The 15554-nt window shown below is 41.1% G+C and overlaps 1 protein-coding gene across 3 annotated transcripts in view; it reads left to right on the top strand.

The window, feature by feature from the left end:
• The window catches only part of gpat2 (glycerol-3-phosphate acyltransferase 2, mitochondrial), a 44358-nt gene that overhangs the window by 27566 nt on the left and 1238 nt on the right, over positions 1-15554 (top strand). For all 3 annotated transcript variants that reach the window (XM_030737940.1, XM_030737939.1, XM_030737942.1), the window contains exons 17-22: positions 2904-3085; positions 3626-3703; positions 4200-4325; positions 11684-11804; positions 12994-13062; positions 13429-13484. In XM_030737940.1, the coding sequence (XP_030593800.1) occupies positions 2904-3085; positions 3626-3703; positions 4200-4325; positions 11684-11804; positions 12994-13062; positions 13429-13484 (632 nt within the window). The remainder of the gene's footprint in view (positions 1-2903; positions 3086-3625; positions 3704-4199; positions 4326-11683; positions 11805-12993; positions 13063-13428; positions 13485-15554) is intronic.

The raw sequence follows: 15554 nt of genomic DNA, 5'->3' as shown, positions 1-15554 counted from the left end.
GGGTTCACTGTGGTGACGGAGGGGTGGGCATGGTTAGCAGCAGTACTTAGGTTCTGATATTTAAACATTTATAAAATGCACAGGTGATACTAAGAGGTCAGTGTGTCAAGGAAATGTCACCCCACAACATTACACTACCACCATCAGCCTGAACTGTTGATCCAAGGGAGTAGGAAGCCATGCTTTCATGTTGTTTAAACCATACCATCCGAACACTGCAGAAGATCTCAAGATTCATCCGGCCAGGCAAAGTTTTCAGTCCTCTATTGTCCAATTTTGGTGAGCCCATGCAAACTGAGAGGAGTTGCACTCAGTGCGCTCTTATGCTGCTGTAGCTCATCTGCTTCAAGGTTCAACATGTACATTCAGAGCAGCTGTTCTGCATATCTTGTAACCAGCAGGTATTTGAGTTACTGTTGCCTTCCTATCACCTTGAAAGAATCTGGCCATTTTCCTCTTGGCTTCTGACATCAACAAAGCATTTTTGCCCAGAGAACTGCTGCTTGCTGGATTATTTTCTTTTTTTGGACCATGCTCTGTGAACACTAGAGATGGTTGTGTGAGAAATCCCAGTAGATCAGCAGTTTCTGAAATACTCAACAACTACGCCACGCCACCCCGTTCTGATGCTCAGTTTGAACTTCAGCAGGTTGTCTTGACCATGTCTGCATGCAAGTGAACTTGGACATTAAAGTCACCCCAGCGTTTATGATTGCAGCTATAATAACTCAATCTTGTAGCGTATTAAGGGTTGCCGACTGCAAATGAAAGACATTTGGATGGAATGCATGAAATTTAATCCAACTGTAAAGCACGTGTTGCCATTAAAAATCTCTTCTTTTAGTTGCAGACTGGAAATCCCTGGTTTAAATTTGATTGGTTTTTCTTCTGTGTAAAATTATAATAATGGGCACATACTAAAAGTTTGTCATGACCAGCATATGACAATCATATATGATGATTGTGTGCTTTACATTTTATTTTTCCATTATTCCTTCAGGAAATGGATGTCCTGGATGTGAGCGGGCAGGAATAGAAGTGTGGAGGTTATGATTGCATACAGCATACAGTCTGCCTTCTGACACAGACCTGCACTTCATTTTTCTTTTAATATCCACAGCTATATTTTTTTTTCCCCTGCGCTGTTTTTGTTTTCCAAAACTACACCCGAACTAAAGAGACTGCAGAAAGCAAGAATTTCAAGAATATTGATGCTGAACATCATCCAGTGTTTTTAAGTTTACAAAATCATCCAATTTCAGTGTTTTTCTTCGGTGGTTGGGAACACAGCAATAATACATAAGAGTAATATATGGTAATTGTCTATTGCCAGGAATCCTAGATCCTAAATCCATACCTTACCAAATCCTTGAGCCCAGAACTATCTGCTGAATAAATCTTACTTTCATGCTGACAGGCAGACGGGGATGAAGCCATAGAAACTGTAGCCCCATTTTAGCATTTCTGGTGGAGGAAAAAATAATGTTTTAGAGTACAGGAAGCTACTTCTCCTGCATGATTCACTGTTCCTGCTTGACCTCTTTTGGTTGTATAGGAAGTGAAACTGGTGGGCAGTGGGCTTTGTACTGCTGAAAGCCTCTTTGTGTATTCATACATGGGCGCTAACCTCAAGGGGTAAAAATAAGTTGCGTCAGGTCCAGTATACAGTATACTGGATGTTGTGATGTTGTAGCAAATCAAAAGAGCAGTGTTAGGAATAGTCAAAGCTCCCCCCGCCTCCATAATGGTTTTTGTTTAAAGTGGTGGTATTATGGTCATTTCCTGCTTCGCATTTTTATTCTTGGACTCTAATAGATTAGCCTTGCGTGATTCGCGATGATGCATCTTATACAGGGCCATGGTGCAATCCTTGAATTCATTCTCTGCCTGCAACAAGTAGTTTTACCTCCTTGCAAACAGAAGATTTAAAACGAAATGGCCGTAGTAGGAATATCAACTTTCATTAACATCGTCCAGAGCCAAGAGTAGAAAAAACTGTGTGAAACGGAGCTTTTCGAACTGTCTGAAGCCTGAGCTTTTGGCTTATGTGCACATACTAGTGATGTGCACTCAAGGTGTATGCTGCTCGCTAGTTGGTACCAGAAATACTAGTCAGTTAAAGAAGTTTTTTTTTTTTTAAGAATATACAATGGCAGTACCCTGTCATCCAGGAGGTTGCGATGCCACGCGCCGACAGATAACAGCACCTTCTTTCTGTGGTGGGAAACTGTTAACAAGCAAGGTGAAATGCTCCATGAATGAGCACCGTTCTGCTGTGATTTGATGTAGAAAATAAATGGCTGTATGCTGACAGTGTCAGAGTAAGATATAAAATATAGAAAAATAAGTACTCTGCTGGAGCAGTGGTTAACCACACTGAGTGCAGGAAGTTCAGTGTGGATGTTAACTTGCAGCTGCCAGCACAGCTAACATTAACCACACTGTTAACAAATCTCGCATTTTGTCTTTGTTTTCTTACTTTTCAGACTAGATAACCAGTTAATGAGTAGTAAATTAGTTAGCAGGAATACCTCAAGTCAAGCACCGTTGGTCCACTTTTGTCCATCAGGTTTGATTTTTCTGATGTGTGAAGGCTGCACAGTTTGGAGACAATTAATCTGGATGTCAAACTTTCCCACCGGGACATGAAAAAGCAGGATATTTGGGATTGAGAATGTAAATAAAGACATAATAACACTTTAAATGGCGGAAATCCCAGCTCACGCTTATCAGCGAAATCTCATCAGTTCATCTACCCTCCAAAGACTGTGTCTAATGTCTAACAGATTTCATCCAAATTGTGACCTACTCAGCTGTAATAAACAAAAATCTGTTTTGCCACACAACACCTGTGTTGCACATTTGTGCTCGAAGCGCAAACAATAAAATGTTTGTTTTGCTAGCGTGTGCGGTGTCAGCCATGCTGTGCGAGGTGGCTCACAGTGGCGTCAGCAGCAGTGTGAGGAATGACGTGGAGGGAGAGGTGGTCAAAGGTGACACGGAGTTCGATGGGGTGCGCTGTCAGTCCGAACTGACTGAAAGAGCCTTGCAGCTCTGCCATCTCCTGCCTCCGGGCTTCATGCAGGTGAGTTTGAATTCATATCACATACACACACACACTCACACCCCACATCCAGTGTCTCGCATTCAATGGATGTTTAATGGAGCTGAACAGCCATTCATCCTGCTCTGCTGCCTCTGTCTCAGCCAGATTGAGGTTTTGAATTGTATGCATGCACTGTGTATCTGTGTGTGCGGTAGTGTATGTACATGCTCCATCAAAATGACTTCAAGGGCTCCGAATCTGAGCCAGAAATACTATTCCTTTTTGTTTGCCCACCTTTCATTTCGGCAGCTGCTCTTTCTTGTCTCTGCTGCTTGCAGCTACATTTCTCTCCCCATTCCTCACAGAAAATCTCTCTCCTGCTCTCATTCCCCTCCCGGGCACCTCTTATTCTCCTCCTATGATCTGTCCTACGTCTCTACTACACACCTTATGCTCCCTGTCAGCAGGCTCCCTCTGCACTTCTTAGATATGTGATTGGCTGAAGTTATTTGTAACCTAACCCTTTGTAACCTTGCCTCACTATTGAATCATTTTCGCGCTCTCACTTTCTCTCAATAGCCTTGTCAGTCATCCCAGAGTTTCGCGCTGGATGCCGTTGACAGTCTGGTTCGCTGTGGCATCCTCATCCAGGAAGAAGTAAGAATAACTTTTAAATAAATTTTAAAAGTTTTGCCTCATTGGTATTGCATAGTTTAACTGAACTGCTTTGAAATCTTGGCTTAAAGGTAGCTTAATCAATTAAATATGTAATAGATCTAGTGTGTGTTTTACCTGCAGATCCATTTTAATTGTTACCTTCAACTCTTTAGTGGGTTTTTCTTTGTTAGAATTTGGTTATAAAACTATTTATTTATGTTACTCTGTACTCATCAGACACTTTCTGTGATTTTACCTTATAAAGCACTGACATTAACTTATTTTAAGGGGAAAAAATGAGCAGCACTTGCATGCGTCTACTGTTGGACTCTTTGAAAACAAGGAAGGATACACATGCAAAAGAAAAAAATTGAATGCGCTTAATGCATATGTGACAAAAAAAAAAATTATTTTTGTTCCTGGAAAAATGCCTTTACAGTAACCAGAGCTCAGCTTAGGTCTGGACTTGGTCTGTTCTACCCACTATCCTATGTAGGTTCCCAGGGATGTTCCCATCTGTGATTTCTGGAGGAAAGAGAACGGTGCTCTGACCTGGACCACTTCTGATGACCCTTATCACAGCGACTCTGACTGCGAGGAGCCGGACCTTTACTCATATAAGGTACAGAAGAGCATTGGCTTTGCTGGACCTCGCAGCTCTTTCATCTCTCTTGTGTTGTGTCTAATATAGAGCCAGTTCTACAGCTTTCCACTGAGGGGGGAGGGAAAAGACTGGATATAGCCAAAAAGTTGCATTAAAAAAGTTGAAATGACTCATTTCAGCATCTGAAGTGAGTAGGCTTCATAGACACTGAAGTGACAGTTGAAACTTAAGGCCCACATCTGTGATGAAGCCTTAAGATCTGGTTGGTCATGATTTACTTCCCACGGATATTTAACTCATCTTTCTCTAAGTAGCGCTACTTAAAATTCAGTTCTCCGATATCTTTATTGTGTTAGCTGGTTTTCAAAAGGCACTGTTGTGAAACTGGCTGTGCGCCGGCCCAAACTGCATACAGTACAGGCACAAAAATACCAGAAACGCCACATGAAACACAACTTTGAAGTGACTGAATCTCCATTATAATAGCACCTACATAGATAGATCCCACATCCTGAATGCCAACTGGCAGTAATGTGTTAGATTTAAAAGAAGTATCGTGACTGTTACATGTCATTTTCCAACCCCCCCCAGAGCAACGCAGGGCAGTTATCCTACTTCCAAGGGGTCTCAAAGGTGCAGGCTTGTTAGTCATAATCACTGCAGAGTAACTTTTGAGGTGACAGCCTCAGGAATCGTGACTCTACGCATGTAAAACTGCACTGAGAAAGAGCTGCAGATCCGTCACGCTGATGTGAGTAGGCATACCGTTCACAGATCTGCTGACAGCTATGGATGGATCACTAGCATTAATCAGTTAAGCATGTCTTAAATATCATCTTCATCATGCTAGAATGCAGTAAAGATTCACAGATCCACATGCTTGGAAGCATTTTGTTCGTTGGATAATGGAAAAGGTAGGAAGCTGCAGATTTGCTTATTGCACATTAGAGCTATACTGGCTGTGGGTGCTGGTATCTTAAAACAGCTTTTACTGTTTAAATCTTGTACAGTGTGTAGCTGTATAATACTGTGAATAAGCAAAGCTCAGGAGTTTTGTGATACCAACATTTAACATTGTGTTTTGCATTAGAAAGCATTTTCAAAGCTGTCAATGTATCAAAATATGTGGTTTAGTTTTTTTTTTTTGTTTAAAATATGTAGGGCATCCAGTTATATGTGCCCACCACCTGTCTGTTTACAATAGGCAGTTCATATATAGATTTGGTGCTCGCTCAAGTCTGCCACTGAGCTCTGCGTCATCACTGCTTCTTTGCTTCCAAAAATGTATCACCCTCCACCTCCCTGCCCCCCCCCCTGGTAATAGCATTTAGTTCTAGGTACATTTTAATGTTTATTTGTTCATATTCATTAAAGGTTGTGTATCCCAGGCTCTGTTAAGGGTGCTGTTGTGAGGTCAGTGTTGGCCTGTGTGTGTAAAGTCATACAGCCACACACAACTACTTTATGCCTACACTTACAAATGAAAAAGAGTCGGTGTACTTCAAACTCTCAAAAAAAAAAAAAAAAAGTCTAATCATGTTACATTTTAGCTTCAGGGGTTTTTTGTGTTCCTATTAGATCATTTTAGGATATGGACTGATAAATGAACTGCAGTTATATAGGGCTTTTATCAAAGCGCTTTACAATTTGCCTCCCACACACCCATTTGCGCACACACTTGTGTTTCCATTACCTCACATTTATTTCCTGCAAACTTACTGACTACAACTGCCACTTTCTGAACTTTTTTGCAGCAGAATTTAAATGGGGACAAGATACTACCCAACCACGGTGGGTAATTGGGGTCTTAATCAAGTAGACTTCAACATGTGGGCAGGAGGTGTCTGAGATCAAACTACCAACCAGCTTGATGACCCTCTACTTACTGAGCTGCATGTCATAATTGTGGGTAGCGCTGTCTTTCTGAATATAGCCTGTGAATGATTGCCAAGGGTAGCCTTTGAAAATTCAAAACCTGCACTGTTCAGTGTGGAGACTACTTTTGTGCTTCATAGAATCCATGTTCCTGATTCCTGGAGATACATGCCCTGCTTCTTTTTTTTTTTTTTTTTTAAACTTAGCATCAACACTCAGCAGAAAACACATGCTTGTGGCAAAAACAGTCATAAGAAAGTTGTTGGTTGCCTGCAGTAGTCCGGTGCCACCCACACCAGCATAACTCGTTCCTATTTCAGCTTTATCCACCAAAGAGGTGCCGCACCACTGTTTACAAAACTTGGCTCTTTCAAACGCCGCCATCTAGCTCTCTTCATCCAGCGCACTCACTTTTCTTTTTCTGCCGCCTCTGCACTGCTGCTCTCAGTTCAGGTGCTGAAGGAGGATTGCATACACCTCCGTACAGACAGAAGAAAGTATTCCCTAACCTCAGGTTGCCTGGATAGATTCACTTTAGTTTTAGAAACCAACCTGGCAAGAAAAATTCACTGCTTTGTTTCCCCAAATGTGCCTTTTTTTTTTTTTTTGTTTATTTGTGTATATTAGGCTATTTATTTATGTTGCCTCAGTTACGTGAATTTAAATGGCAAGATGCAATATAAATAAATCAATATGTTTGACATTTCAGTGTCTATCGGATTCTACCGTGTTCCTTTGGGTCCAACTTTTTTCCTGCACTGTAAATCTTCTTAAATGGCTTGTGCAAACATTATGAGGCAAATGCATTTTTTGTGTCATGTCTTTGCCAAGCAGCCTCTCTAGGCTTGTTTATACAACAGCTGCAGTGTTGACCTTTTTGTTGTGATGTTTTCACTGCTCGTACAACTCAGTTAATGATTGTTATCTGACAGCTCCCTGTTTTCCTCCTGAGTTAAACTTTTTTTGTAATGTTTTAAAATGGTCTTCAGCAATAGTTCTCCAGGCTTTCTGAAGGTCTTTCAGAGGTTTTCTTTGGACATTGGCTGCTTTTTCCATTTTTCATCCAGTCCTTGTACTGGACCAGTTCCATTTTGTGAATCATTGAGGGAGCCTGAGTCAAGGGATGAACCAGTGTTGTCTGCACCAAGGTTATCATTGCTAATGAAAATGAACGAAATACTGAAATTTAAAAAACATTTTCGTTAACTGAAATAAATAAAAATAATAATTAAAAGGAAAAAAACAGCTAACTGAAACTGTTTTATGAATTTACAAAACTAAAACGAACTGAAATTATAGATAAAATGACCTTTTTTTGTGTGCGTGCGTGTGTGTGTGTGTGTGTGTGTGTGTGCGCGCGTGTGCGTGCGTGCGCGTATGTGCGGCAGCAGTAAAAGTTGGGAGAAAGCAGCAGAGTCTGAGTACGACAGCGACAGAAACAAGTGTCTTGTTGTGGATGACGACAAAACGTGTGGAACACTTTTCAAGCGGAAAAACCACCAACCTCAAAGTCCACCTGAGAAACACACACAAGGCGGCTACAGAAACCTTCTGAACCTACGCAGTAACCCACAACATAACTTGACGCGCACCTCTCGAGAAATGTAACTACACGTCGGGTTCACGCAGCCCGCAACAATTGTGATTGGCCTGTTTATCAAGGTAATTCCCAAAAGCTATTAGTAAAAAATTTGGCATATCTCAGCGTGGTGTATAGTGTGTCCTTAACTGGACTAGTGGAGGACAAAAGAGGAAGTGTTCAGGCTTCTTTATGGCTGGACCCAGAAAGCAGACTCTGGCGTGGCGCTTAAAAGGTTTATGTACACAAAAGAAACTTTCTACTATAAACTGGTTTAATCACAATAGATGGAGGAAAACTTAGGCGGTGGTCTGGTATGGTCTAAAAAAAGAGAGAAAATGTATTAGCGATGACTGGCAGGAAGGAGGCAAATGCAAAGGCTTATAGTGTGGCTGAGGAGTGTTCAGTGAGTGGCTCTTTGTACTCCAGACTGAATGGCAGGTGAGTGGTGGGGATCAAAATCAATGAAGCGCCATCAGATTTTGATCCACCATGCAATACCATCTGGAAAGCATCTTGTCGTGATTTAAGTGGACTGCAGATCCAAAGATGGACTTAAACAGAAAACAAACCTTTGTTTAGGTGAAGCAGCAAACCCAAGTGCTCCAAATAGGAAAAACATAGAGGGAAAACACACAGGTGGACAAACTGTACGACACAACAAGGAACGAAGATAAACTGAGGCTTTAAATCCACTGAGGGAAGGGGAAACAGGTGGGGAAAAACAAACACAGCTGAAACTAATCACGGTGGATGAGACAAAGGAAGTAAAATTGAATACAACACACAAGTGACAAAGGCAGCCAAAAAAAAAACAAACTGGAAGTAGCACAACGCAAGAACATCCTACAAAAGGGAACTAACATTATCTGTAGCTAAAACTGAGGGCACGAATAACAAAAACAGTACGGAGCCAATACAACACATTGGAAGATAACTCGTAAGCACAAAGAAAAGAGAAAAAAAAGACAAATCACCAACATACAATATAATAATTCTAAACCGTGGGTCTAAAACCCACTGAAGACTGGAAACAGCTTCATTTTTCAGCATGGTAATGATCCCCAACACACTGCCAGTGCAGTGAAAGCATACCTGGATAGAAAAGCTGACAGTAAAACGCTTATCAGAGCCCGGACCTCAATATTATTGAAGCGCTGTGGGATCATCTTGACAGAACAGAACAAAAAGCAGAAACATCCAAAGAAGAGCTTTGAATGTCCTTCAAGAAGCCTGGAGAACTTTTCCTGAGGACTGCTTAAAGAAACTACAGGAACTCAGAGTTGAGGCCGTGTTGAAGAATAAAGGTGATCGTACCACAGATTGACTTTCAGGCTCATTAGAATTGTACAAAATCTTTGGTTTATATTCTGTATTTTTATATACGTTTGTGCATTTCAACAAATCACTGCACCTACTTGTGTTTTCCTAGCAAAAACATAACGAAAAATAATGGGGGTGGCTCAAGACTTTTGCACAACACTGTAACGTAGACCAGAATCAACCTAACATGAGCTGCAAGCTGTTCAGTGTGCTGTAGTGTAATAAGCATCCATCCCTTGAGAGACTAAAACATAATGGCCGCGCGCAGTTGTGTAACGTCCAAAGAAAAGCGAACGTTTTACGGGAGCAGCTGAACTCCATAATTTAAAGTGTGCTCTCATATTTTCACATTACATGTTCATAATGTCCCCACACATTTTATAAAGTAGTTTCATGAACCACCAGTTTCATGGCCCCTCTCATTATCGGATGTACTCATTAACACAGTCTTTATAGCAAAGTTTATGTTCTCAGAAACTGGAAATAAACAGCATTTTATAGAGGAATTATACAGTGTACCCAAAGTCTGAGTGCACAGTTAAAGCCCTTAATTTCAGGTAATGGAGGATTCAGTTTCAAAGCATTTAAGGATGTTTTAGAGAGCAGTTTGCTTCCATTTTGGGGGGGGGTGGAGGGCAGTCATGTTTCACTACTACAGTGCTCCTGTGTTTAAAACCTAAACCTTAAAGAAGTGCTTTTCTTAGTCTGCTGTTCATGAGTTTCACTTGCTGAATCATAAGATTCTCAAAGTTTGGTTTAACAGCTTTAAACACTGTTGATATCTACCCAGCTTCAGTTATCAGTTATTTTGGACTGAGGTAGTGTTGATATATAGGAAATGTAGCCTTCAGCTGCTGCAGCAATTCATATTATGGCAAGGACTGCTCCGCTAAGTAAACAGAAAAATTTGTTATTACTTTAAGACACGAAGGTCAGTCAGTTTGGAAAGTGTAGTCATAAAAGCTATCAAACACACAATAAAAATGGCTGTCGTGTTGTCTGGTTCAGGAGAGGAAGCCCAACACTTCCCTCTGCCGCAGAGGATAACTTCTTAGAGACTCAGAAATGAACAGTTAACGGCCGCTCCGATTAGAGCCCACATCAGCGCTTCCCAGAGTTCAAACAGCAGACACGTCTCAATATTGACTGTTGAAAAGAGTGTGTGAATCAGGCCTTCATGGTCAACTCGCTCCAAAGAAACCTCTCCTGAGGAAAACCAATAAGAAGAAAAGAACCGCTTAGGCAAAGAAAAAGGAATGGGAATCAAGAACTGGTCTTTACATTGTCCAGTTCAATCTTTTCGTTTTAATACTGCCGTGTTTTTTCTTTTTTTTTCCTGGCAGTTGTAAAACAGTAATGTGGAGCTTTTTTCTAAAGCTGGAAAAAAATCTGTAATCTATTTAGTGAAGTTTTTCCTCTTATACAGAAACTGATAGGAAACCAGTGAGGAAAACAATAGAACAAAACCCTTTAAAAAGTACATTACTGCTGTTTGTATCAGTCAAACTGTTATCAGTATCCATCCCTATAAAGAAACACAAGGAGTCGTCGTCTGGGCTGTGATCCGAGTCGAAGATTGAGAGAAGTTTTTGGTTCAGCCCATTGTGCGACACAGAGGAGGTGAAAGGATGTCTGTCTTGCCATAAAGCATGTAGGCAGGGTTGTGATGGTTGGTGACACTGTGGGGGATTTATCCACAATTGAAGAGATCTAAACAACATCCTGCAGTGACAGAGCATCCCATCTTAGCGACACCGTCATTTGTTTCTAAGCTCTGTAACAGCTGTTCGAGGATGTCTAAACTTTAGTATTGCAGATGAATCTGTTTAGAGTCTGTGTGAAGGTTTTACTCCTTGATTGGTGTTTTTCTTTGCTGGTCTTCTACTTAAATGCAATGCATTTAAAACAAGGTCACCCGAGATTGCATACCTCTTCCGAGGCTTAAAATTACCACTGCACTGTGTGTGAATTGAGGAATTCTGTGTCTGGATTAGTTTGTTGTATTTTCTTAATGACGTAAAGAGATTTCCCCCTCTTATTTAAATCTGTGTTATTTAAATCATCTGTTTGTGAAGATGTGACACCAAATGTCTAATTTTGTTCCGTCTCGCAATGGCACAAAAAAACCTTCCAAAAAAATCCTTGAATTCAGATCCAGATCCATATCAACTCCAAAAGTTAATCACTTCTAAGTTGGGCCAAGCCCCACTTTTGTGAAGTTTCCGTGCAAATCTGTCCAGAACTTTTTGAGTAATCTTGATTTAAAAACAGCCAAACAAACCGAACCAATCACACAGCTTCCTTGGCAGACGTAATCACGCGCCTTCTGTTGTACCGTTAACACTCTTGGATGTAATTATTATCCACTGTGCTTTCCTTCTACAAACAGTACATCAGCAGCACTCACATAAAAATATGTTGCTTTCAAGTGTTGAAGCTCCAGTGTTGTCAACCTAAACACTTTTTAGTCTGAGTATCACATCCTGCAGCCGTACATGGTGCTCATTGTAGTGGAAAATAGTCTTTCGCTGCTTCAGTTTTCTGATGTGTCCTGTCATGGTCTGCTTCGATTTTTGTTTTTTTTTTCTTTCTCTTCTAGATAAGCCAGCCGAGTCACTGTCCAGAGATGCTCTTCTTCCTCTGCAGAATGCTAGCTGGACATCTGAGGGCACTGTGCTGGGCCACTATGGGGCTGGAGCTCATAAAGATGCCTCTGGCTGGTATGTGGACTGTGTGTTTAAGGGACAGTGGTCATCTTTGATGTGGGTGTGTGTGTGTGTGGGGGGGGGAGACACGGAACAGGTCATAACTTCATTTTGTGGTTACGAGTATCGTGATCTAGTACTGGGGTAGCTCTTGAGTCAAGCGGTACTCTAGTATTGATGTGTATAATGAATGCTGATGGTAGTCTTCATGTCTCATATTTATGCTTCACTTTAAATGACCTGCAGTGTTGTACAAAATGTGATGAAAAGGTTCTGTAGCTCAGGTGATAGAAACCAAAAACTAGGCCTGATTTAAATTTTCCTGGTGTCACCCAACTGAGATTCCCATAGTGTGGTCTGCAGCCCCCTAGTGGCCATGTAGGTACTGCAGGTCAGCTGCAGTACGACATTTATGATCAAAAATTTTACAATTAAATATTCACAATTAAAATCATTTCAAACTAATAAAGCAGTGACTTACACTGTGTTATTCTTCATTTATATCACCAATTATTTTTCATCCAGAACAATTTTATTTCTCTTGGATCAGTGGCATAGAAACGGCGCGGCGCGTAAACAAACACAAGCTTTTGATGAAGGATCAGCATCAACGTGGGAAATCCCAGAAGAGCTCAATAGAAAGTAGTCAGTTTGGACCTGAAGACATCTTCGGGTTTTGTGTTGTTTAGAAATGTAATTAAAGGTTTGGTGAGCCACACAAATTTTTCAGCTTCCAAAGTGGACCGTGCCATTCTTGTGGCTTCGGTGTCTCGTGGTAAAGCACTGATTGCGTCACCTGGAAGTCCCATTCTGACCATTGCAAATTTTCCACGGACCTAAAACCAAAGAGCAAACTGACCCCCACTCCTTCTGTGTTAAAAACAATCACCAGTGATCCTCTTCCTCTTAAGTTGAAGCATCACCTTATGTGGAAGTCCTCATGGAAGTTGGACTTCCACAAAGCAATCTTAAAGCAGCAGCACTTCGGAAGTGACCAAGGAGAAGACCTTGAAAGGGGATGCCAGCCAAATTTAAATGAAATGGTTTTTGCTTTTCACAGGAAGAATGAGAGCTTTTTTTTTTTTCTAGTAACTTGAACAACTTGTATAACTTGTATAATACAATACGACTCTATCTTAGCAGCCTGTCCTCACTTTGTTTTGTTGGAATAATTGCCTCCATTTTTATGTCTTTCCTGCTGCAGAAGCTGAGTTTGTGGCTCAGATCCACTCACATCTGTGTGACACAGCAAATAAGAAGAAACAGCACTATGGTGAGCTCAACCTGACATCCCTTCCCAAAAAAACACTCAGAGATCTTCCATTTTTGTGTCAAGACTTTAAAAGCTTGTCACTTTGTCTTTTTTTTTTTCCTGATTCAGTATGTGTTGTAACAAAGGTGCATAGACCAGAGAAGAAAAATGGCTCCTCTCACTCACATCACATGCTATGCCCTTGTTAAAAAACACACACACAAAAGATAACCAGAAAGTACCCAAATGATACCCTTCAATAATGCACTCTGAAAGAATTACAGTCCCACTGGTATAGCTTTGTTCTCTTATCCCAACCTGCTTTTGCTATATTGGATATCTGTCTGTTCTTTTGTTTCATGTGCGTCTTTTTGCTGTATCTCACAGAGAGCTGCTCAGAGGAGGCGGCACACACTGCAGTCAGAACACTAATAGACCTGGGGGTGAGTGACAGCCTGTGTGTGTGTGTGTGTGTGTGTGTGTGTGTGTGTGTGTGTGTGTGTGTGTGTGTGTGTGTGTGTGTGTGTGTGTGTGTGTCTCCAAATCTGCCCGTCTGCTGAGAATTATAGCTCCACTCAAGACTCAAAGTTGAAGCGCAGTCCAACTCTCAAAAAGTTGGCTTCTAATGTGAATCTGGAATCTACCCCAGATCTCAAAATCACTAATAATCAGACTAGCTGCATTTTTTTCAGCAGAAATCCAACCTGATTTTTTGATGCAACAGTAAGAATCTCTTGGTTAGCACTGTTGCTTCATAGCTGTAAGGTCAGGGTTCGATTCCACCTTGGCCCGGGTCTTTCCATGCGGCTTTGCATGTTCTCCCCGTGTCTGCGTGGGTTTTCTCCGGGTACTCTGGTTTCCTCCCGCAGTCCAAAGACATGCAGTTACTGGGGTTAGGGTAATTGGTGATTCTAAATTGCCCGTAGGTGAGAGTGTGAATGTTTGTCTGTCTCTCTGTGTTGGCCCTGCGACAGGCTGGCGACCTGTACAGGGTGTACCCCGCCTCTCGCCCTATGACAGCTGGAATAGGCTCCAGCCCCGCCCCATGACCCTGAACAGGATAAGCGGAAGAGAATGGATGGCGTAAGAATCCCTGCCTGACTGGAGCCGGGTGTGTCCAGTCATGTAATAGGGAGAAATGTCAGTCCATAAAGAGGAGCTCACTGGGCCAAGGACACAAGTTATTTAAAATGAGAAATTGGAAAAGAGGAGTGCAGACAGGTTAAGGTCTCTTAGCTGTGACAAAGTAGTTCACATTTGACATTCAGGTCTTTAACCTTTTTCCATGCCGGCGGTTTCTGTGCCGGTGCCATTTTTCAAAGGTTGATGAGCATGAGGTTCAGCTAGTACTTCTACTACAGTATCACTGAAGTGACTTTTTTTGTTGAGCTCTATTTATGTTTCATCAAATTTGGTGGGGTTGCAGTTGAGTAGGTTCAATAAGATCAGTGTTTACAGGCTCATATTCATAAGTCTGTAATTTTACTCTCTAATTCACAGTTTTGATTAAGGAGAAGTAAAATAATCAGTACTCACTCTGGACTCATGATAAGGAATAAGGAGCCTTATTCTCCAAAGTGCCTCTCATTTTGGCCTCACAGTAGCACCGGGCTTAAACGAACCTGTAATCCTGTTATTACTGCCTATATGTGTTTTACATTTTCTCCTATCAATAAGCTGAATTTGGATTAAAGTTTAAAACATTTTTAGATCTCTGCAGATTACTCTGTGGGATCGATGATGTATTACTTTAAGCCTTCCATCTCAAAACTTCCAGTATTGTAATTTTCACTTCACTGCATTCATTTCATGGCTGTAGTTACGTTAGACTTTAAAATGTGATTTATAGCTTTTTCTACCTAGCAAATTTTAAAACTAGTTAAAACTCGCTAGACTCCTTTGAGTAATAATAACATAACCTTGGAAAGGCCAAATGTTCTGGAGCCGCAGTTGTGATGATTTTAACAATGAAGTATCGCTGATTTTACTGATATTGCTGCATATTTTGCTGGAGTTACACGAGGCGAGAAAATTTATTTTTGAGAATTCCTCTGTGGCTCATTGCTCTTTCTTCCTTTTGGGTTTGAGATGACCTGATATGAAAACACTCCACCAGGGTACAATGAACTCAGGATTAGACAGAAACTTTGATGAGACTAGATAAAGACCTCATGTATATTGTGATAGATTATCATGGAGCTGCAGCTTTCAAGTCTGTGTACTTTTTTCCTTTTTTTTTTTTTAAATGAAAGTAGGAACACAGCAAATGGTTTGTCTCGCAGAAGAATATGAACCTCTGTTATCTCCATCTGCGCTGATCCTGCAAACAGCAGCAGGGAACATTGCAAAAGTGGAGGGCGGCCTCGCTGACTCGCACCAGCTTTATCACTGAACTCTGACCAGAAGCACTGTTTGATTTCTTATGAAGATTTTGTTTTGTATTGCTTTTATTCAGTGGCTTTTGTCTGTAGAACGCACCACATAAATGAATCTTATTTACTTTAACTTTCTAT

Source organism: Archocentrus centrarchus, chromosome 9, assembly GCF_007364275.1.
Source record: "Archocentrus centrarchus isolate MPI-CPG fArcCen1 chromosome 9, fArcCen1, whole genome shotgun sequence".
NCBI classification, from domain to species: Eukaryota; Metazoa; Chordata; class Actinopteri; order Cichliformes; family Cichlidae; genus Archocentrus; species Archocentrus centrarchus.
Note: the sequence above shows the minus strand (reverse complement) of the source record. Positions and strands in the feature narration are given on the sequence as shown.